Raw genomic sequence first — 24,211 nt, 5'->3', positions numbered from 1 at the left:
ATTGTAGAACAGAAATAGTATGAAAGAGAGGAGATGATTAGATTCGTTAACTATTTTTGATAAATTTTAAAATATAAAAAATTGGTTGAGAAACTTTTAAGAATGTGCATATTTTGATATAATTTAAATGTCAACTAAAGATTTTAGCTCACAGGTGTCCATGTAGATGTATTTCTAGATAATCTCGGCTAGAATGATATATAGTAATGATTATCTAGAATATGTTAAATATATACCGTGTTATTTTTTAATGGTATTGATTTACTCACATTATTTAAGTTGTGATCGACGATACTTTTGATGGTAATAAATGTGGGAACATCACCCTTTTTTATATACCCTCATCGTCCTTTTTAGTTGTTGACTATTGACTGTTAATGATCAAATTGATCATTTTTTGATCAAATATTAAGAACAATTTTTTTCATTATTTTAAAAATCTAAAAATTACATTTCAAAATTAGATTTTATGTAATTTTTATTGATATTATTTTTAAATATTTTTTCAATTATATAATAAATAAAACTTTAGTCAAAGTTCGGTAACTTTGACTGTTAAAAGTTCACATTGGACAACTAAAAGCAGACTGAGAAAGTAAAAAATGACATCTATTATATCTATTTCAATAAAAAAAAGTTAAATCATTTTTAAGACACTTTAAAAAAATTATGAACCGTTTGGCTGATCAAAATAAGTGTTTCTTACTTAAAATAAAGAAGTGAAATTGAAGTTAGAATCAAGTTAAGACTTATAAGTGATTAAAGTGTTTGAGAAAAAAGCAGAAGTCATGAAACAAAAGCTAGCATTCTCAGCTTTTTATAAATACTTCTTGACTTATTACACAAACAGTACGAAATAAATACTTCTAACTTATAAATTCAGAAGCCGGCTTTTAATCCTTGGCCAAACACAACCAATACTAATGTATTAGTTGAATGATTCTGAAGTAATACGAATATTAGCCTGCAAGACTTTCTTACACAATCAATAAATCAAATAGATTATACAAGCAATATTTACACAATCAACAATTCAGAATTAAATAAATCCGAATCAATTACAAGTTAATATTTTAATAAAAAGAGAGAACAAGTTAACATACATATTTGAAGGATACCAGAGCTCTATTCAACCGGAGAGGCAGAGAAGCAGCAGGGAGTGGGGCACGCCGATGCCACACGTAGACGCAAGTCGCAACAGGGGAGTAAGTTTATTTGATAAAAAGCTTTGAATTTTTGTTCTTTCTTTTATGTGGCAATGGGCTTAATTAGTTAATTAGAATAGCGGGCTTTCAAGGAAATGGGTTGTGCAGATAAATTAGAAACAGGCTGGGCTGCGTATTAAATATAGGGGCCGTTTGGTGCAACTTAAAAAAAATGACTTATTACTTAAAAGAATAATTAGATTATAAGTGATAAGTGAACTTGACTTATAAGTTATTAAAAGTGTTTGGATAACTTTTATTTATAAGAGCAACTCCAAGGGAACACCTCCCTTACCTATAATGAGCCTACGTGGACAAAAATAGGGGTTGAAGTAAGAATTCTTCACTCCAACCATCATCTTCTTACCTAAAATTTTTAGGTGAGTGAAAAAAAAACCCCTTCTTTTGGGATAGAAAAGTGAGCCCCTATTTCTTCCAACTCATCTCTTTCTCTCTCATTTTCTTTCATTTTTTATTTTCCCTCCTTTTTTTATCTGCCCCACCATAGTAAAAGTTTTAATAAAATATTTTTTTTTCAAATATAAGGATGATTATAGGGAATACCATTGGAGTAAAACAACTTTTTGCTTACTTATATTTTAGGTAATCATTATTTTATTATATTTTAGGGGTCGAACATAAGTAACACCATTGGAGTTGGTCTAAGTCTGTTTATAACAGGGCTGAGTTTATTTTTTATCCGGGCTGGACTAATAAATACATATAAAGGCTAAGTGGGCCGGTGATATTTGACCCATGATGGAGCCAACCCGGGCCCATCCCACGGTCTTCAAGATCATGAAGCTGATGGACAGTTGGATGGTAGGAAATGATAGCCAGCTTGTTTTGGCCCCTCCATAGTCCATATCCATGGACTCTACTAAGTATGCATCCTCTTCCATTTCAGTGATCACAACAGGAGGCTCCTCATTAATGACTTCATCTGGCCCCATATACTGCTGGATAAGAAACGGTAAGGCAAGACTCATATCCCTGTCAATGAAGCATTGCATGTTTCCTATCGGCTCAGAGATCTCTACGGAATATCGAAAGTTGTCTCGACCATATATTGCCATATATTCTGCACAAGATTCTAATCCCTGGAGATTCTAGAGACGATTCATTCCGTTTCGTCTTCTTGGAAGTTGTTAGCGTATATGGTGTTCAACATTGTCATAACCTCCGTGATTTCGTCGACAATAACAATCTCCTCGTGATACCTGATGACGATGATAGCCTCATGCATATCAGTTTCAAAATGCATCTTGTGTAACTTCCTTTTATGGCATTTAACTACTGCTGATTGTAACCCCCACAACACAGCTTGTAAGTCGGTCATGCCTTTCATTAGCCCTAGTGCACCCCATAGCATCTTTCCAATAGCATCTCGCACAATGGCTCCTACACCATAAACATTTTACATATTGTTATGAACTTTTGTAGAGACACAGCGTACGTTAATTTTGGTAAAATCATTTTTTGGAGGAAACCATGAAAAATCAATTGCAAAAGAAAGGACAGTGGAAGAGGTTTGAAGGAAAAGGGAGAGATGTATGAAACAAGCACATAAGCATGCAGATGATATATACACCAGGCCCTAGACATTAGGTTATGATCGCAGATATCCAAAGCCAAAAAACGACTGGTTGCTTCTGCTTGAGGCTCTGCATGCGCCTTGGGAGATTAAAATTGCCTAGGAAATGAAATTTAAAACAAGGGGTTAAGAGAGATTACTGAACATAATAATATATCTAGTCTCTAGGGTTAATGATTAAATACAAGTTTTGAATCAACTTGTATAATCTTAACACCTAAACTAAATATAACGGCTGCATCTTTATAAACAAACTAACTACTGCTTGGGTTGGCCCAGAAAATTTTGTATTGATCAGGCCTTGTTGAGCTAGCCCGTAAGCCTCAGAATTAAAATCTTTTGGAGAAAACTCAAAAATCATCAAGTCCAAATAATGGGTGGACCACTTCCGAAAGTCCTTACTAGTCCACAGCCTGTTAGGATTCTGAATTCTAATTATAGCTTTTTTTGAAGATGAGAATATCTTGAACTTATGACCCTTCCATTGATCTGTTTTAGCCAAATTAATGATATATATCAATGCTTCAATCTTAGCACTCTCTACATAATTAATTCTAGTTGAGACGGAGAAACCATGCAGTATTCTTTTATCACTCCAGGATCTTACCTCTGATACCTCCAAGCAGCAAACAATATGCATCAATACACCATGAGCCAACAACTATACACGTTAACACCCCAGCATAAAATTTATATTTCCAGAAACTGATATTAGACTTATACCAGTAGACAGAAATCATTTCTTCCGGATTGCTAAGCCAAAGAGGATCTCCAAAGAAAGGGATAGTACCAGAAGCTGATCCCAATTTATTAATTCTAGCAAGCAGAGTGGCTTCAAGAGACTTACGTGTCATTCTTAATCGGTTAGAAACCAATTTATTCCTACATAGCTAGATAGTCCATAAGGCCGCTGCCACCACTCGAGGTGGCCACCTGGTCAAAGCAGCCTTCACTCTCTACACTAGAAGCATCTGTTTTTATTACTATTTTTTTTAGTGTTGGCCAATGCTCCATTCTGTCTTCACTGTCCTTCTCTCTTGGGCACCATTTGTCATTAACAGCAGAGTTATTGATAGCTAATAGCTTCTCTCTAGAGTATTTTGGAGTTACCGAGTTGTCTTCAGAATAAGTTGAGATTGAGAGACTTGCTCCATAGAGTTGATTCTTACGTTATCATGGTTGAACTCATTCATCCAATTAGAGGATGAATCAACATTGTTACGAAACAGACTCCGATTGCAGTAGGCTCTTCTGCCTAATCGTCCATGGATAAGCTAATTGGTGAATCATGGAAGGGTGATTCAGTAACAAAGATTGGCCACATTTTATCATTAATCCACACCATCACCGATTTTTCAAGACGTTCCATCATCGATGTTTTCACCAATATACAGGGATTCTGAAAAAAATGCGAATAATTTATAGACTCCCGGAAGCGAACTATTTTACCCCATTATTTCGCCAACTTTCTTAAATTTCTTTCAGTCCCGTAAGCAATTTATGTACGGTTAAATTGCTTAATGGCTCTGATAGACTGACCTTAGGTTCCTAGCCTTCTCTCATAGTCCGGAGTTGTGCAGATAACTGTGAATGTCGTAGAGGCCTTCCTCATTCCCTTTGTTTCCTTTCTGCAAGAGTTCCGCCTTCACTTTACTTTTGAGGAAAGAGATCCTATTAATTGCCAATAAAAGAAGATGTTTAGCCACCTTTTAGATAGCGTCTCTCATTTCTTGTTCAAGTAAAAACCAGTACTTCATGGATTCATCCCAATCTCGAGTAATTGATTTATCTCTTCCCTCAGAGAGCCTAGAATAGGAGCTTCGTTTCCTTTGTTCTTGTCTTCATCGGTGACGCCTTCAATCAGTTTGAAATTCCTACTGATTGAGCCGTTGGAAGTAGTATCCCTTTTTTGCAGTCTCTCCATTTCTCCTGATTTGAAATTCCAGATTGTCTTTCGCTTAGAGCATCTCCAGCAGCATCTTAACCCATTCCTTAAATATAATATAAAATATTGGATCCTAGTGACTTAAGATAATAATAGCTATTCTCACCTCCAACAATATTCCTTATATTCATTCCTTATATACTATTTTATTATTAAAAGTTACCATTATTGGAATAGGTGAAGAGAGAGAACATGTTTGTATTCAAAATTTATTATAAAATAAGATTTAGGAGAGGAGAGAGGTTACCTAAAGATAAGGCATGGCTAGTGGATCTTAGTGATTTAGGGAATCACTAAGATACTGTTGGAGTGGATTATTTTCCTATATCCCTCATATTTTGGTTTAAAACTCCAAATAGGGAAGCTGCTGGAGTTACATCAAACTTAGTTTCTCCCCAACTGTATCTTAATTTTTCTCTCTTATTGCGACGGTGTCCCTTTTTTAAGTAATGACATGATGGCTGTTTCACTAATCTTATTTTTCATAAATACGGTTTATTTTTAAGAAAAAGAATATAAATTATATTTTTTTTTGAAATAAGCTCTTACTTTTTAAGTAAATAACAAACGAACTCATAATCCTTTTATGAGAAAAAAAATATAATCAAACGGGTCCCGAATGAAATGAACTCATTACGTACTCATATATAATTAGGGCTGTAAAATGATCCGGGCGATACCGGGTACCCCTCTGCTCAAGTATCATATCATATTATTTTTAGTTTGTCCATGGATCATTTTATTCAGATATAAACCGATCTCGGGTATTCGAGATCCGTATCTGAACCGAATATGATCCAATATCGTATTTTTTATTTTTTAACCGGATGAATGAAGTGTAGGGTGTAGACTAGTTAAATTGTGCATGCTTGAAATCGATTTTGTATACATGATCTTAAGTCTCTCGCATATTCTGTGTACGGTCTTCGATTTTCTGAACACCCATAAACCAGTAAATCTGTCTTGTCGTATATATAATTCATGCTACACAATTATTATTACATGATCCTTTACCGTAGTTTTCGACATTATATTTGCACTTTTTCTTAAACGGTTCTAAGATAGCAAAGTGTAAGTTCCCATCCCATGAAAGACATATTATCCTGGATCATGGAACAAAGGATTATCACCTCTATGGGGTGTCTCATATAGTTGGATTATGGCGCTTAAGGCTTGCTCTCTTTAGATCACGAGTTCGATTCTTTGGGCACTCTCAAGGATATGAGTGTGCGCACCGGTTTAACAAAAAAAACAAAGGATTATCCTGGACCGTAACCAATTGTCGATCTCTTCTTGTCAAGAAGAGAATTAAAAAGATATTCGGGCACACACTCTCTTTTTTTCCCTTTACTCTGGTTAGCGGATGATGTGGGGTGCAATGCAAGTGTTAGTGATAACTGGACTCAACCTTATTTCTCTGCGATGGTTCTATTGTAAGCTCTTTTTATAAAGCAGGCTGTGGTACTAACAAAGGCATGCGCACCTGATCCAATCAATAAGACTGCATGTCTGCAAGCACGCTTTATCTCAAGTGGCTCCTCTAGGGGTTATTAACGGTTTGTTTGAGTGTATGTCTATGCAGGGTACATTATTGGGCACATTATTATTAGAAAGTAGGAGCAAATCAAAGTAAATCCAGACATATACTAGAAAAATTGTAAGAGTGTAGAATACGTCTAGAAACGATCATCTCGTTTCAAATGACAAGATTTGTGTTGTCATTTCAAATTTTCATATTTATAATATTATTTAAATGTTTTGATTTCAAATAGAATCCAAATTCATATTCTCAAATAAATTATTTGTTCAGATTCAAAATTTCAAATGAAATCTTGATTTCCAAACGAAACTTAAATAATAAAACCCTGATTCTGAGCAATAAAACAAAAGGAAAAACTCGCTCCGAGTGAAGAAACATATTAAAAACATCTAATTTAGTCACGTAATTTTTAGACACCCTAACTACAACGTCAAACCATCTGCGACACGATACGTGACATGTAAATCGCACTCAAGTATTTGCATTCTCACGACACGTTTACCGGCAACAAAACCTAAATTATACAAAGACAACAAATTTGTATGTCAAGGATTTGGACTCTTAATAATCATCAGAACTTAGTTTTTTTTGTGGCGATTTTCAAACTTTAATGCTAACTTAACTGGGGTCTATACCAATTTAACCCTTCACATGACCATACTTGATGCTTAAACTGAAACAGCATGGGGTGCCCAAAATCAGGGTCTATGACAGCAAAAGTTTCATCAATCGAAGCATTCAAAATGATTTTATTCTTTGCTTTCTGTGTAAACCTGAGCTTGCTCAGAAAGCATACTCGCCTAAAGTTGGAAACAATTGGAAAGCAGATGCAAAAGAGTCATCTTTTGCTCAAAGCAAGCGCAATGAGTACAGCCAAGTGCCAACATCACAGCTCATTTCAGGCTCACAATGAAACGCCATAATTGAAAATCACATAATTAGGATAAATTTCGAAATTATTTGAATAAAAGTGTTAGACAAATGAAGCACTCTTCTATCGAAAACGTACGGGGAACGTAACTGAATATTACATTTCTACTACAAAACGTGATCAATCCGCAGTTGTCCATGACATATCGTTCTCAAAGATCCAGTGGCAGATTTCAATGTTCCCGGGACTTGATCCGAGTGCCACGAATGCACCGTGACCTGGACTCCAGGCCGATGTGTCTTCGTGACATATAGCCAAACCGTCGTTCATCTTAGCTTTCGTGTCCACGTCAAGAATTTCTGCAATGTAGACTCTCACTTTCGGGACAGAATGACAGTAGTAGAGTAAATACGGATACAAACTCTGGTGACACGACACTGATAACGTCGATTTGCCACCATTGATGGCCTTAATTTTCCCGATCATAACATTTTTTTTGGAACCGTTAACGTTTTTAGTAGTCCTCACCACCACATTGTGCCCCAGCACAGAAGTCGCGAAATCAATCATATCTTCTACAGAACCAACGCAACGCTTTGTCTCGCCAGGACTGGCAGCCCGTTCACACTCTGCCAGGGCGTTTACCAACACGCCCTCCATGCCCGAATCATCACTAGCACCAAATACTCGTTTAAGCTCATTTAGTCCATCACTTGAAAAAGGCAATTTCGACGAAATCACCCGGGGCAAAAAAGACCTAGCAGGCATTTTATCCCTAATGTCAGGCATTCTCATAACCTTCCCTTCCCTCAGCATATACTCCCTAAAAAACTTACCCGAAAAACCACGCTTGTTCTCAGATTTACCCCTGACCTTTCTAACCAATGCATCACCAGAACTACTTGGCTTTGTGTACTGACTAAATGTGACACCCTTTCGCGCATAGTCCTTAAACGTCGTATTCAAACCATACGCTTTGAATCCGGTTAGCTGATTATGCGATCCCTTTCCGTATTCTCTAAATGTATCAACTCCTTCATTGAAAGTTTTTCCATAATTAACAAAATTCGATTTCTCCAGATTTGAATTTTTCCCGTAAGACAGAAACGTATCGGCACCAGCATTGGCCCCGTCACGGTAACTAGAGAAACTATCAGTACCACCATTGACACCGAAACCATAAGCCTTAAAATTGTTACTAGGGTTATTAGCATCAGAGCTATAACCCTTGAACGAATTGTTAGCTGCATTACCTGACTCACTATATCCGGTGAATGTCGAACCAATAACGTTCGATGTGGTGCCATAATTGGTGAATTCAAGGGGGCCAGCATTGCCCTTTTTACCGTAGCTAATAAAGGCCTCATTACCTGAATTTGTGTCATCAACATAGCTTGAAAACGCGAGCTTGTGATTATTAGCATCCGAGTTGTAAGATGCAAAACGAAGATCCGGGACATTGACTGTTGAAGCATAGCTGTCAAACACGCCAGAGCCTCCCGTGGTGCTGGCTGCGTAAGAGGTGAAGTTGGAGTTGGCCACATTGGCGTCTTTAGCGTAGGAGGAGAAGCCTTCTTTGTGATCAGTTGAGCCGCGGCTGTAACTTGCAAATGAGGCCGTGGCAAAATTGTTTCCACCTGAGTAGTTTTTGAAACTGTCGTCGCCAGAGAGGCGTGAGGCTCCGTAGTTGGAGAAGCGCCTGTTGGAATAGAATGAGAAATGTGCACTGTCATCTTGCTTGGGAGGGCGTTTTGAGTGGAGACAGAATAAGTTTGCGGCGGAGCAGAAGGAGGAGAGGTGAGAATTAAGGTTCTTGGAGGCTGCAAGTTTCGAAAAGAAAGCAGTGTTGACAGCAGAGAGAGGAGAGGCCTTGGACAGAAGGAAATAAGGTTTTGGGAGGTTGTTTGAGATTTGTTTGTTCCAGTAACGAATCAATGAAGCTTTCGCGGCAAATGGACTTTCTTTGCTAATTGATTCATCAGTTGACAGCAAAGGAGCCTAATTTATATATACTCATATGTTAGTTATAATGTTTCAAAAATCAAATCCAGACAGAAAAAACGCGATAAATTATACGTGCAGAAGAGAATAATTGATCTTAAAAGTCTGTTCAGACAAATGTACTTACAGCATTAGCAGTGGTGCTGAAAATGGCAGCTATCGATAACAACAAGAAGAAGGAACGAGAAGGAAGAGCACAAGATGTACTATTGAGCTTCATTCTCTTATGCTTTCGATTTGTAAGTATCTGCACTGGATTGTAGCAGTAGCTTGGAAGGGACATAGTGACATAAATAAGGACACAGTTCCTTATTTTTCAAGCATAGTTGCTATTTCTTTATTTCTTTTTCATTTTTTCTTTTTTCATGTGTTTCTGATAAATAATTGTTTCATTAGTCAAAAGATTCAGATTGAAAGCTTAAATTAAGTATCAGTAATAGAAAACAGACAAGTGGTTAATCTCAGTCAGAATTATAATGAGACAGACACAAATCTCGAATCTACAGGTATATATGCTACCTACTATTAGTAGTTTTTAAAATGTTGGTCTTCTGTACTGTATCAGATCTCGTTTTTATCAGATGATAACAATTTCGAATCATGTTCTTCAGTATTGTCTAAAAACCGAAATCAAATCGTATAAGCATAATATGCACACTCAGCTTTCCTCGAACACCTTATGATTTAAGGGTCACTAGTAAAGAGGGAAGTGAAGTTTGATGTAGCAAATAATTAACTACTAATTAACGAAAGATTAGTGAGAAACTTAAACTAATTAAGCGGGATGCAGGAAAGCTCAAAGCTCCCACATGGTGCCAATTGAATATCAAGTTTCTGCTTTATATTTGTCATCTTGTTGATTCCTGTTTTTTTATCTTCATTGAAATTCGTGTGCATCAGAGAATCGATTCAAAATGCTCTGCATCCACCGTTTCTGAGACCATTGTAAAAGCTAAAGTACTTCTATATTCAAAAAAATTGGCACATCATCTCATTCTGATAACTCTACAGTCTTGTTTATTGGGCAGGACTTAGATATGATACTCTATGTCTCTGTACAGACAAAACTAATATTCTCAAATTGTTTGTTAATTTATTAGTCGTTTAGCACATGCGCTAACTTATGCAGTATTATTGTTGCTAACTTATGCAGGTTTTATCTGTTAGACAAGTTGATACATTTGGCTCCCGCGAGTCTCGAGTTCAACTCAGGAAAACAGACAACATAGATCATCCTACCGAACAGAATAGCCAATTTTGTAATTCTTATATCCGTCAAAAGAACCAAGCATGGTGACTCTAAACCAACCTAGCTACTTCTTAAAACAGCTCGTGTACCAAAAAGCCTAGAATAGCTAAAAATAGTTCATTAGCTTCTGACAGTTGCGAAGGCATCACAATCAATCTGATCTTGCCTGAGCCAAGCCACACACAGGGCGGTCTCTCACAGTCGGCATGAGCTAAAATTTGATGGCATGCATTAGATAGTAACTAGTAATCCACTATATATGATACAGTTATACAAAAATTAAATTTCATCATATACCTTTAAAATTTCAATTGTTAACATTTTATTCCACCTGAACTAAAACTTTTCATTCAGTAAAGACCGTGTGTGGACGCGCAGCCTACATAGTCATGTCTAGAGCACAGGAAGAGGCACGAAAAAAACTGTTTCTAGTTGAGAAAATTTTTCCTAAGTTTAAATATTCTGGAATCCGAATCCAGTTAAAATGTTCACGCATAACTGATATTGCTGCAGCAGCATCTATGGATTAAAAGCACCAAATATGCAGGGCAGAGCAAGCACAGGAAACTCAAGACACTTGTTTTCTTTAAAATTTTTTATTTCAAAATCTCAAATTCTAAATATATAAGACTCCTAATAAGCAAAAATATTGAATTTTCTTGGAATCCAATATTCAGGATGGCATTCCTATGACATTCCATCTTGACATTAGGAGAAAGTGCTTCTGCATAATAGTGCTAAAACGTCGGAAACGGATACTAGTTTTCTGAGTTTCGATTCAAAGGATAAAAAGTTCATTGAATTAGTAGCTATTCACAGTTTAAAGTTGCACTCATCTATCATACAAAAATCTCAAGAGTTTTCATAAATCAATCAAGAAACATGAGTTCATACAGGTGGTTCTTGCACCTGATCTTGTCCTCATCGTCAACAATCAAAGAATGACAATACCTATCTCTCTCAACTAAGCATGAAATTCAAGAAACTAGATAAACCAAGAGTACCTATCCGCGCTTCCACTTGAAGTCGTATACCAAACATAAGTCCCACAACCAGAACCCAGTCTTAGTACCTCTAGTTTAGTTCTGCAATTGGGACAACTCTGATTCCTATTCAACCAATGATCAATGCAAGAGCTGTGAAAAACATGGGAGCATGGCAACTTCTTAAACTCCATCCCTGAGCTCAGATCTTCTAAACACACGGAACATGTGATCACTTCTTTTCCCTCTCCTCCATCATATCTCCCTCCCTCTACACCTCTAAAACTCGAATTCGCCTCATCCTCATCAACATCCTCGATACCCTCATCATCAACATCCTCAATATAATCATCATCATCCATACCATCAAACTCCCTCATCGGTGCAAGTTCCTCCTCACCCGCTACTCGAAAACACAAAACCCTTACCAAAGCATTAATCTTATAACCACAATCAACATCATTCTCCGGACGTAAAGAAGCCAATTTCATCCCGCAGTCCACTACATTGTCTACCAAAAACTCTTTCGTGTCAGTCTGCAGAACATTACACGAATTCATAACTTGTTCACACAAATCGTAAATCCTCCCCGAACGAACATCATCAAAGGAGAACTCAAGAGGCTCTATCGGGTTTACCCCGTGACCTACGATTACTTCATCAGGTTCATTAACGATTACTTGAAAATCTCCCGGAGCTACCTCGGCTCGAATATCAACACTTTGTACGACACTGATGTTCACCACGCAAGTTCTTGTACGCTCAAAACTCTCTGTCCATGAAAATTCGATGGCGTGTTCTAAACTACTCATGGCGGCGTGTCTTGATTATACGCAGGTGTGATTTTGTGTACGAGAAGAAGCGTAGTTTATATATAGGCAGAATGCGAAACTACTTCGAATCATGTAAGAATTAGGTATTCAAATTAATTTGTCTTTTGGCGTGCCTTCCACGCGACTTCTACATGATTTTTGATTTCTGATATACAAAGTGAAGACTGCTGCTTTTGCTGGCCGATGCCGCCTAGACCCGGCAAATTTTCATACGACACGAATACACGACACGAAAACGACACAAAAATTTAGTGTTTGTATTTGCATTTTGAGTACACGACACGAAAAGGTACACGACACGAAATACACGACTGAGAAGTCGTGTCGGTTTTGTGTTTACCCTTCGGGTACACGACACGACACGAGGTACACGAAATAAATAAATAAATAAATATATATATATATATATATATATATATTTATATATTTATATTTATATATATATATATTTACCCTTCGGATTAAGAGTTGGTCGCGGACAAATTCAAAGTTTCCCAATTATCCTTTATTTTATGTAACTTTGCTTATGTTTAAGCCTGAATTTGGACAATATTTGTAAAATATTAATATTTCGTGTACTAATTCGTTACCAGTTTCGTGTATTTTTTCGTGTATATTTCGTGTTTTCGTGTTTTCATGTACTATTTCGTATCGTGTCGTTTTCGTGTACATGAAAAAATTCGTGTACTACAGTTCGTGTCGTTTTTACCTGTTTCTAAATCGTGTCGTGTTCGTGTTTACAATCGTGTACACGAATTGAATTCGTGTCGTGTTCGTGTATACCCACCAGATACACGAAACACGAAAGTACACGACACGTTTATACACGACACGAACGATTTGCCAGGTCTAATGCCGCCTATGATTATTGATCAATACTCATTTTTTATTTTTAGGTTTTTTCTAAATTTTTTAGTTTTGTTTTATTTATTTTTACGTTTTGACCTTTTGCACACATTTTTAGTTAGGCTAACCGGATGGTAAAAATTAATTTTTTATTAATTTTCTTGTAAATTAAAATTTTAATTATATATTTTTATTTAGAAAATAAGTTGAAAGATAATATTCTTAACTATTCGATCAATGTACTTAAAAGTGTGTGTGTAAACTCAAAACCTCGAATAAACTTAATAGAGAGAGTGGATGTTAATGTGTGATAAGATACCCTGTTATATATTCTTTATAATTTGAGTTTTTTTTTCAGTGTTTTCGAATATAATTGTTAAATTTTTTGAATATAATTATTAGAATAATATTTAAAAAATTCAAATATCAAAAATTTATATTTTCATAACTAATTTATGAAAATTAAATTTACAATATTAAATCATATAATACGTTCAAATAATCATTTTCCATTATATTTTAAAATCATCAAAAAACATAAGAAATAATATATATATATATATATATATAAATTATTGTAAACAATTATTAAAAACTAGTATTTTTTCCCCCGCTCCTGCATGGGCGTCAATTATTTATTGTTTGTTCGAAATAAATTTTATACTTTTTTTTATCAAAATTTAATACTTAATAATATCTTAATTTTCAAATACAAAATAGGCTGAAAATCTTATGTTAGACATAATTTTGTAATATTTAAGTTTATTATATATCAAGAACAGGTTCGACTCGCGAAGGGAGCAGAACTTGTGATTATGCCTCCTAGACCAGAGGTTGTTGCTTAATTGCGGTTTATCTGGTTCACGTAGTTTGCAGACTATTACGTGAGCTTGTGGGTTTACCCGCATCCGAAGGGAGCGGCTGCGAGTTCCTACATAAAAAAAGAAGAAGAAGAAGAACATTAAAGTGAAATTATTTATCAAACTCAACATTATACGTCAAACTGAACATTATATTAACAGAATTTTAAATTATACATTAAACTTAATAAATAAGTCTGAATCATTTTCGTATAATGACAGATATATAGACTTGAATACTTTTATTATTATTATTATTATTATTATTATTATTATTATTATTATTATTATTATTATTATTATTATTATTATTATTATTATTATTATTATGTAGTTACGTGCATAATCAAATATTACAAGATAGTTAATTCACATTCTTCAAAATCTTCTTATAAGAGACTGGCTGTTGATACAATTCTTCAAAACTCGAAATCGCCTCATCCGCCATCAATATCCTTGATACCATCATCATCCATATCATCATATTGAAAGAAGATTGAACACCCTACGAGTTGAATGTAAATGTAAACCAGATAGATAGATATATGTATATTGCTTTACGGTGTGGTACAGAGCAATGCAGACGGTTTATGCGATCCGTGCGACTTGATGAACACTCCTTGATTTTAGGCACCTTTAAAAATTGCATTCTTCTTTTATTTTTCCATAATAAAATTGTTTTAAAATTTGAGAGATAAATGTACGTAAAAGCTCTTTGTATTTCGTACTAACAAACTGTACTTATCAGTAAAAACAAGCTAAAGGAAGAAAAGGGATAAGGGTCCCCATCAAACGGAATACCCAAATTGTACCCTCCTAAGTATATCTTGTTACAAATAACACCCAAAAATTATAAAATAAGAGCATCTCCAAGAGACTCTTCATTTAGGCTCTTAACTTAATATTTGAAGAGGGATGAGAAAAATGTTACTTCAAGAGACTCGTAGTGTCGCTTTAAATCACTAAGAGCCTCTTGTTTCTCTCTCCTCTCTCCTCAAAGTTAAGAGCCATCACATTGCTCTTAACTTATTTTTTCAAAATAAAAAAATCTTTCCATTTAATTCACCTCTATCTTTCCCTCCCTTTTGTTGTAGTGGAGCCCAATATATGAATAAAATATGAAATAAAGAAGAGATGTAGAGAGTATTATTGGAGTTTACACTCTTAACTTTATCCTAAATTGTTAATAGCCATATTTTTTATATTATATTAACTTTATCCTAAATTGTTAATAGCCATATTTTTTATATTATATTTAGAATCGAGGAGGCTCTTGGGCATGCTCCATTAATTTAACGTTACATATACATTGCTCTCCGTACCACCACCGAACACCGACTTTCTGCTATCTACCACTGCGCTTCAAAAATCTCTCTCTCTCTCTCTCGCTCTCTCTTCTCTCTCTCCCTCCCTCCCTCTCTCTCGCCACTCCCCCTCTCACCTCTCTCTCTCTCTCTAATCTCTCTCTCTCTCCCATCTGGAAGCTACCTGATATAAGTGACAGTGTTTTAGCAGCTCAGCTAAGCTTCTTGGAGCTTCTTTAAGGTTCAATTTTTAATGCGAATATCATATGCACTGTAAATTTAAAGCTTGTTAGATACTTGCATTTGCTCAACTTTTCAAGATTCTTGGATTTTTACTTACATTCATGGCCTATTTATTTGTATATTAGGTTCAGATTTGTGGATGGGTATAAACTGAGTATTGAATTTGTTGATCACCCATGAAGAATTTAAACTGGTTTAAGCAAATTGCCCACAATGCTAAACTTGAGAGGCGATTATCGTTAGGGGAATACAAGAGGGCTGTTTCTTGGTCTAAGTATTTAGTTTCGTCGGGCGCTGAGATTAAAGGGGAGGGAGAAGAGGAATGGGGAGCTGATATGTCTCAGCTTTTTATCGGGAATAAGTTTGCTTCTGGGCGTCATAGTAGGATTTATCGAGGGGTGTATAAGGATAGGGATGTTGCAATTAAGATTATTAGTCAGCCCGAGGAGGATAGCGAATTTGGCTGCTTTTCTGGAGAAGCAGTTTAATTCTGAGGTTTCGATGATGTTTCGACTGCAGCATCCTAATATCATCACTGTAAGCGATCTGTCACGTGATTTGTTTGTGGTTTTGTGAATTTTGTGTGATAGTTATTGTGGATTTTTGAAGTAGAAGTACATTGTAATATTGTAAAGCATAGAATTTTAATTACTGTTCTTGGAATAGTATGTTGTGCAAGTTCTTAATTTTAGTTTTTTCTTGATTATCGTATTGATTGGTGAAGGATACAGTTACCTTTGGCGCGAGATACTTATCTGTGTATGTTATATATGTTCATAAACTTTTCTGTTTTTTGAGGACAAATAATCTCAAATTTTAGTAAGAAGCATCAAAGTTATCCGCTAGCCACGCACGGACTGGATATACCTTATTGACCAACATTGTTCTGGTTTAGTGATGAAATTTTCATGGAGTATCTTACATTTTTTCCTCTAACCGAAAGATTCCTATTCATTTTTTTTAGCATTCCAAATTGGCACATGTTTTGTATAGTGTGCTCGACTTAAGTAAACCCCCTTTCCCAAACACTCTAGGCAGAGTCAAGTTCCCCTCAGGTCTTTCCGAAGCTTTTTACTAAATCATTACAACAAGGTGGTTAATAGTGAAAATAATCTGTCTTGCTATGTCATTATGCTTTAAATTTTATTTATTTTTTTGATAAATATTATAATAGCAATTTTTTGTATAATATATTCGCCTAGTAAAACATTTTTTCGAAGACCCGATTTGTATTATATTTTTGATAACCAATAATGTTTGTACAACCTTGGTGGGAAAGAATTTAGTTGCCAGCTCAAATTTATTTCAAGAAGGCCTTTTGCGCATTGCGCAGGTATATCATTAATTGTATTCCAAACACTATCCCAAATGCTATCGTTTACGTGTAATATATATAGAAAAGAAAGCCCAGCTATTTATATCTCTTCCCCCTCTTCTATGTCACTATGTGTCTTTCATGCAATGTCTTTTGAGCCCTTTTGCGCAATGCGTGGTGTATCATTAATTGTCTCCCAAACGTTTTCTTTTTTATGTATGAAAATGTCTGTGTATTGATATGCAATGTACTTTCATTTGCACATATCTTGATTTTATCAGAGTTTTTGGTTCATTTTCCGGTGAACATTTCTCTTAAATAACTGCTAGAAACAAGGGTGCTAAACTGTGAACTTGGATGCACACTCGAGCCCTTTTTTTATAATTAAACTTATTTCTTTGCTTACTGACTTTTGTATGATTTATGGGCTGTTGCCTTACTTAACATCTATTTTTCATGTGCGTATTAAAAACTTTGTACTTCTGACATTTTATCGCATTTGATAACTTATGACTTGCTTTACAGATACTAAAGTTTTACGTAAATGCATGTGTATAATGTAAATCATATACATAAATATTGTACTACTGTCTAATAAATGTGTTATGTTTTTTCCAAATCAAACAAATGTCTTTTTGATAAAAGAAAAAGAAGAAGAAGTGATATTTATAATGCATAACCAACTATGTACATGAAAAATAGTGTGTTTTTAGTAATAAGATGTTAGGCTAATATGCTTCCGGTTTTCAGAATGAATTTAGGTCGCAACACTTTATGTGGTTTATGTATTAAAATGTACATCACTGGATTTTTGCTTTACTGATTTAATCTCATATACACCCTAATATGCTATTATTGGAACTTTACTTTGCCACCATATAATATGTGGTTGTTCAAGGTAATGAAAAGGAAACCCGTAACTTTGTGCTGATTGTATTATAGTCTTAAGTATGGCTATTTATATATTCCACTTCTGTGATGCAGTTTTTTGCAGCTTGTAAAAAAGCCCCTGTATATTGCATCATTACTGAATACTTGGCCGGAGGCTCCTTAAGAGCATATCTCCATCAGCAAGAACCATATTCACTTCCCATCAATCTAGTTCTGAAGTTTGCTATTGATATTGCACGAGGAATGCAATATCTTCATTCACAAGGAGTGCTTCACAGAGATCTCAAATCAGAAAACTTACTGCTTGGTGAAGATATGTGTGTTAAGGTAGCAGATTTTGGTATCTCATGCTTGGAATCACAATGTGGGAGTGCAAAGGGCTTTACCGGTACTTACCGTTGGATGGCACCTGAAATGATCAAAGGAAAGGCCCAGACGAAGAAAGTTGATGTTTACAGTTTTGGCATTGTCCTTTGGGAGCTCTTGACTTCCTTGACACCATTTGACAACATGACTCCGGAGCAGGCCGCTTTTGCAGTATGCCAGAAGGTACTCGCAACATTTTTTTACAGTGTGTGAATTTCTTTTTAGTAGACTTCTATATTTCAAGAATTTGTGATGAATGCATTTAATTGGCATTGACATGATACTCGGCACTTATATCATGATTGATGTGTACAATGTGATTTTTTTATAGCTGAAAGACATAAAACCTATTTTTTCATGTGAATGTAGCTGGCCACGTGGCCTATCCTCACTTTGGACACCAATTTTAGGGTTTCTATCTTTCAGCTATTAAACAGTGCGAACGATTGTTGCCAACAATCACTTGTAAGGGACCATCTCTCTTTAATATATTTTGCGTCAAACTTCCGATCTTTTATTTCACTATAGAGTGAGGCTATGACCTTCAAAATTTATGTTACATGTGTTTCTTTGTTGACTTTGCTGATACTTTTATACAGCCATGTAGAACTTGTCCATCATTTGAACAAATGTAGAACTTGTCCTTCAGAACAAGATGAATCACGGGCATTTCCTGCATATGATAGATCTTCTTTCGAATAGGATAAATGTTGTTCAGGGTTTCAAAAAGAATTTGCCAAGGCTTCTATAATTTATGATGTTGGTGTACTAAGGTTTAACGATAATATCATTTTGCACCTAAAACTCTATGTTTCTTATGTGCAAAGCATTGCACAAGTTCTTCAACAGAGAACCTTATAGAGAGATCTTGCGGGAGTTCTGTACATATATGGAACTCTAATCTCGATTAAATATGTTAATTGAATTTGAGTTTTTGACGAGTCAAGTTTATAAGTCATGGTTACTAGGAGATAGTTATCGTGCTTGCCGCTTGGAACCTACTTTTTTTTGTACTTGCATGCTAAGGTTTGGTTTCCTTTAAAAAAAATGATCTGGAAATTTGAATATTATTTACCCGCTGTAGCTACATTTTATGTGCTATGTCATGTGGCTGTAAAGTTGTGCACATCATGTTCACATATTTGGAAACAAATCGAATGAATGCTATCATGAGGTGGTGACAAGTGCATAGGTGATATAAGAAACAGATCACACGGTGTATATTATATTTTGAAATATAAAGTATGTCAGTATCTAAAACTATCAAAATCAAATCCTAGTATCCTCTTTTTGTCAAATCATTTCTCTAAACCTCTCATGAGTACATCGGACACTTTTTGCTTATGCTTCTTTGATCTTGTTTTAGATTATTCTTTGTATGTCGTACACCAACCTTCGACTATCACTAGGTTGAGTCCACTTGGAATGGAATGCCATTTGTAATCATATCTGGGAGTGATTGGAGGACATGTTTATAATTTTTAATCTTTCCTCTATCTCATTCATAACAAATTATACTAGCATCCTTACCCAGCCGTTTTGGAAGGATTGCCCCATTCTCCTCCTTTCTCATTTTTCCTACAATCGTCATTATAAAAAAATTCTACTCCCTCATGAGTCATGTTTATTCACTATTTACTCCTACCTTGTTTTTTTCTCCATAAATTTTGTTTATAACTTTTCACTGCTTACTCTTCCGTTCCCTTCCAACCAAGCAAATACAGTTTATTGTTCTTTCTGATATTTATTCTGTCATTAATCCGGCCGTGATCTATTTGATAAAGTAGGAAATTTAATGTCCAGAAATGTGTGTGCTTAAACATCATTGCTAGCTGCAGAGGTAATTATTGTCATACATTAGCGTTCTTTTAGATCACTAATACAAAAATGATGTACCTACTTTCTCATGGAAAAAAGGCTTCAGATGAACTCTTGTCGTCGGGACTTTGCTCTTCCTATAATACTTGATCTTATTTAGGTTAATCAGTGTTTCTTTTGCACACCATACCAACCCACCTTCTGGTGTATTAGTGCTAATTTCTGCAATTTTGTGTAGAAACTATATAGAGAAGAAAAAATTAAAGGGACAATACAACTAAAAAATAACATTTCATGCAGCTATTAGTCTACTACTAAATACTGAATGTCTAGAATGACTTTATCGTCAGTTACTATTTGACTTCTCAGTTGAAAACATCATGTTTAGATACTGTAATAAGCTTCTTTCCCATTGTAAATTATTTTTTATAATCTTTCCACATAAAGCTCTGTTGTTTTGGATAGAATGCAAGACCCCCGTTGCCTTCTGCATGCCCTGCTGCGTTTCACCATCTCATCAACCAGTGTTGGGCAAGTAATCCCAGGAAGCGCCCAGATTTCAATAAGATCATCACCACCTTGGAAAGCTTTGAGAAGTCTTTCGAGCAGGAACCTGATTTCTTCTCAACCTACAAACCTCGTAAGCATCCTACCATATGCCGTTTCTTTCACAAGTGGACAAGTGCGAGGGGATCTGCTTAAGTCCTCTTTCAACCGTTTGTGATACCGATGTATCATATTCTACTGTCAGTCTGTCAGTTGTTTCTTTAGGTTTATACAAATTAGTTAGTCCAGTTATTAACTATTCTGTGTGTATACCATCTTCACACAAGCCAGAATATGTCTAAAGTGAAGATAATTCCTGTGCTTGTTATGCCGGCTCTAGATTTCTCTCGGTATTTGTACGGGAAATGATACGAAGCTGTGGTGATGAAGATGTTTGCACTTAAGGACAGGTTATGTCATTCTATCATTATGCACTATGATTTAATGTTTTCCTTTTCTGGATCATTTCAAGTTGTATCATGAGTTCTGCAGTGAACTCTCGAGTTCACCCGAGTAAATTCACCAACATGTAGCAGACAAAGTGAAGAAGCATCTTGAAACTTTTGTTTGCATGGGTTCTTTGGTTTGAATTTATGGAATCAAGATTAGCTAGATAAGTGGGATGTGGACCAAGTGGTAGCCTACATTTTCAAATAATTGTTGAATAATGGTGATTAAGATATATAATCTGGCTTGTATAAGCAGCATTATCATCGGATACCCAAGCCAGTCCAACCTTGAGCAGTGTAACTCTCATCCTTTCTTGCACTAATACAACTTAAAAAATATACCACTGTAAACTTTAGGTAATATCCAAGTTTCCATTTATAATAATATATGACTCCAATGTTCAGGGTATTTTTACACACCCTATCCCACCTCAAATAATATCCACTTTTGGATAAAACAAACCATCTTATCTAATTTATAACCCGCGTGATTAAGACTTAAAAATGATTAAATTATTTGGAAAAGAAGTGGAAGGCTTGAAATAAAAACTAAGGGGTCATTTGTTAAATCTGAATCATAAATTCTGAATGATTAGTGTATCTGGACGAATGATAATCTTAATGCTGGATGAACGATGTCATTTGATTGATATAAAATTTAAAATTTCTGAATGGTGATATTTATCTTATAACTAGTATATTACTTAAAAATTATTTTAAAATTTAAATATTTGACACTTGGCATCTTTATATACATATAAGAGTTTTGGTCATATAATTAAACATATTATTTTTGAATAAAAGTATTAGATTAATGTTTTTATTAATAAAGTCAAATATTTTAAATATGAAAAAAAATAGATGATTTTACATTAACATTCAATTTTAATTTCAGTGAATTGGACCTGTTAGGCGAAAAGAATGAATACATATTTTCAAAAATTGGTTGAGCGTATACTTATTATGCAGGATAGAAAATAAAATAGATTGCGAGAATCGCATCTGGACCACACTGCCTTCACTTTTACAAGCCAGTCGTTCAGCAGATTTTTTGATCTCATCCCGAAAATTAAGTGTCGTCCGGTGTCATGAATATTCACCCAAACAATCTGAACAGCTGAACGAGCCTGTTCCCTGTGGTTAAGTTATTAACAAATGACCCCTAACATTTTCAACTTCTTATAAGTGATTTCGACTTTTTACACAAATGGGTGAAAAAAAAGTAAAATTCTATTTTTTAGAAAAAGAAACTGAAAATAGTAGTGACCAAACATGATCTTAGAGCAAGTCCAACAGTGTCATAGTTGGAGCCTAAATATAATATAAAAAATTATGTCCTAGTAGTTTAGGACATATTCTACTAACTTCAACTCCAACAACGTGCCTTATTTTCACTATATGTTTAATATTTTATTATTAAAAGTTCACTTTCATCATTAAAACATAATATAAAATAGAGAGAAAAAGAGAGTGTTGGTAAAAATTTATTATAAAATATGGAATAGGGAAAGGAGAGAGAGTGCGTGAAAAATAGGGCTTGAATAGGTTGTCCTAGTGATATAGGGCATCACTAGGACATTGTTAGATCAAATTTTTCATCAAATGCCTTATATTATGACTTAGGACACTAAATAGGCAACTGTTGAACTTGCTCTTAGTGATTGTGTTTGTATTTAAATACTCCCTCCGTCCCTATTTATCTGTCCACTTTGGAAGTAAAAATTTGTCCCTATTTATCTGTCTATTTATACTTTCAAAACTAATTTAATGATAGTCTTTCAAATATATCTCCATAATTTCAATTTTCAAGACTTGACTTATTTAAAACTGGGTTAAATTCATGTTTTCAAGACATAAAGTAGGGGTATTCCACCATTTTCAAGATATTAATTAGAGGTATTTAATGAAAAAGTTTATACAATCAATTATTCCTTGGTATGTGTTTTTTTTTCCAAAATGGACAGATAAAAAGGGACGGAGGGAGTATTGTATTGTGCGGGGTTTTGTAGCATAAGACAGTGAGAGATCTTCTCCGACCAACGATTCCCTGCTCAATACTCCCTCCATCCCAAATTAGAAGAGCTCGTTGATTTCAGGTACGCACTTTAAAATCCATTGACCGCATAGCTATATTACTTTTTTTTTGAAATTTTATTTTTACAAATAAAAATTTAAATATGAAATTTTCAATTACAAAAGAAAAATTTTTAAAATAAATTTCGGAACTATACGGTCAATGCACCTTAAGTTACGTGCTCAAAATCAACTAGCTCATCTAATTTGGGAGGGAGGTAATCTAATTTGGGAGGGAGGTAGTAACATTTTGTGGTCTGTGTAACATGTTGGGAGTTAAAATAAAATAAAACACAATACAATTTACCGCTAATTCTCTTGAATTCTTTTTACCTTGAGTTTGGTATTCCACTCGTATGACTTTCGTTGAAAATTGCGAGATATAATTGTTTTCAAAAACTTTTTCTCTCAAATTCTTAAAAATTAAACTCTTGACCTCTCAAAAAAATTCGCGAGCCATAATATTTCGAAAATCCAAAAACTAAACAAAATCAATTCCAGAAATTATAACGAAATATATAACAATTACTCGCACATCGAATCACTTTCACGTAATAATCATTATAAAATAATTTGAAACTTGTAAAAAATAAGACGGAAATATTAGTTCTTCAAAAAAAAAAAGACGGAAATCTATACTATCTATACTATCTATACTATACTATAATAAGCCAACATAGGTATAATTTGTAGTCGTACAAAATTTTGGTTTGATCATCTCTTTTGTAACTACAAGTCTGTCACATGTAAACTTCTCTTACTCTTACAATATTAAAGAGTTTTATACCGTTTAAATTACAAACACTTGAGATGTAGTACAAGATAAAAACTCCACCATTATTCTTTTAAATATAATTTATATACAATATTATAATAAATCGACATTGGTATAATTTGTAGCCGTCCAAAATATATAATCAGTTGGTAAATATAATCGGGTTAAAATCCAATTCATCAATTCTAAAATACTATTAAGATTATGTTAAAATTTAAATTATAATTAATAAATTACGAATTTTATATCCGCCCGCACCAAATTTTGGTTTGGTCATGTTGGTTTGGTGATTCACTTTATAATTAAAAGTCTGCTACACGTAGAGTTCTCATAATTTTACATTTCTAAACAGTTTGATATACTACAAGATAAAAACTCCACCATTATTCTTTTAAATATAATTTATAATTAGTTAAAAAATAAATTTACTATCATTAATATATATCACTATTATATAATAATTAATAATTAATTTAAAATTATATAGCCGCCCGTGCTTTGCAC

At 34.6% G+C, this 24,211-nt stretch overlaps 1 protein-coding gene and 1 pseudogene across 1 annotated transcript; one reads left to right on the top strand and one right to left on the bottom strand.

Annotated features, from left to right (window-relative positions):
- Positions 1 to 7,222: 7,222 nt before the first annotated feature.
- On the bottom strand, positions 7,223 to 9,523 carry LOC108220606 (polygalacturonase 1 beta-like protein 3). The gene is made up of 2 exons (XM_017394413.2): positions 9,284 to 9,523; positions 7,223 to 9,153 (listed from the first exon to the last, which is right to left on the bottom strand). Exons 1-2 carry the CDS (start codon positions 9,437 to 9,439, stop codon positions 7,336 to 7,338), a joined length of 1,974 nt encoding a protein of 657 aa, XP_017249902.1. The 5' UTR covers positions 9,440 to 9,523; the 3' UTR covers positions 7,223 to 7,335.
- Positions 9,524 to 15,238: 5,715 nt separating this feature from the next.
- LOC108221083 (serine/threonine/tyrosine-protein kinase HT1-like) lies at positions 15,239 to 21,033 on the top strand (annotated as a pseudogene).
- Positions 21,034 to 24,211: the final 3,178 nt, after the last annotated feature.

The sequence above is a fragment of the Daucus carota genome, chromosome 5 (assembly GCF_001625215.2).
Source record: "Daucus carota subsp. sativus chromosome 5, DH1 v3.0, whole genome shotgun sequence".
Lineage (NCBI taxonomy): Eukaryota > Viridiplantae > Streptophyta > Magnoliopsida > Apiales > Apiaceae > Daucus > Daucus carota.
Note: the sequence above shows the minus strand (reverse complement) of the source record. Positions and strands in the feature narration are given on the sequence as shown.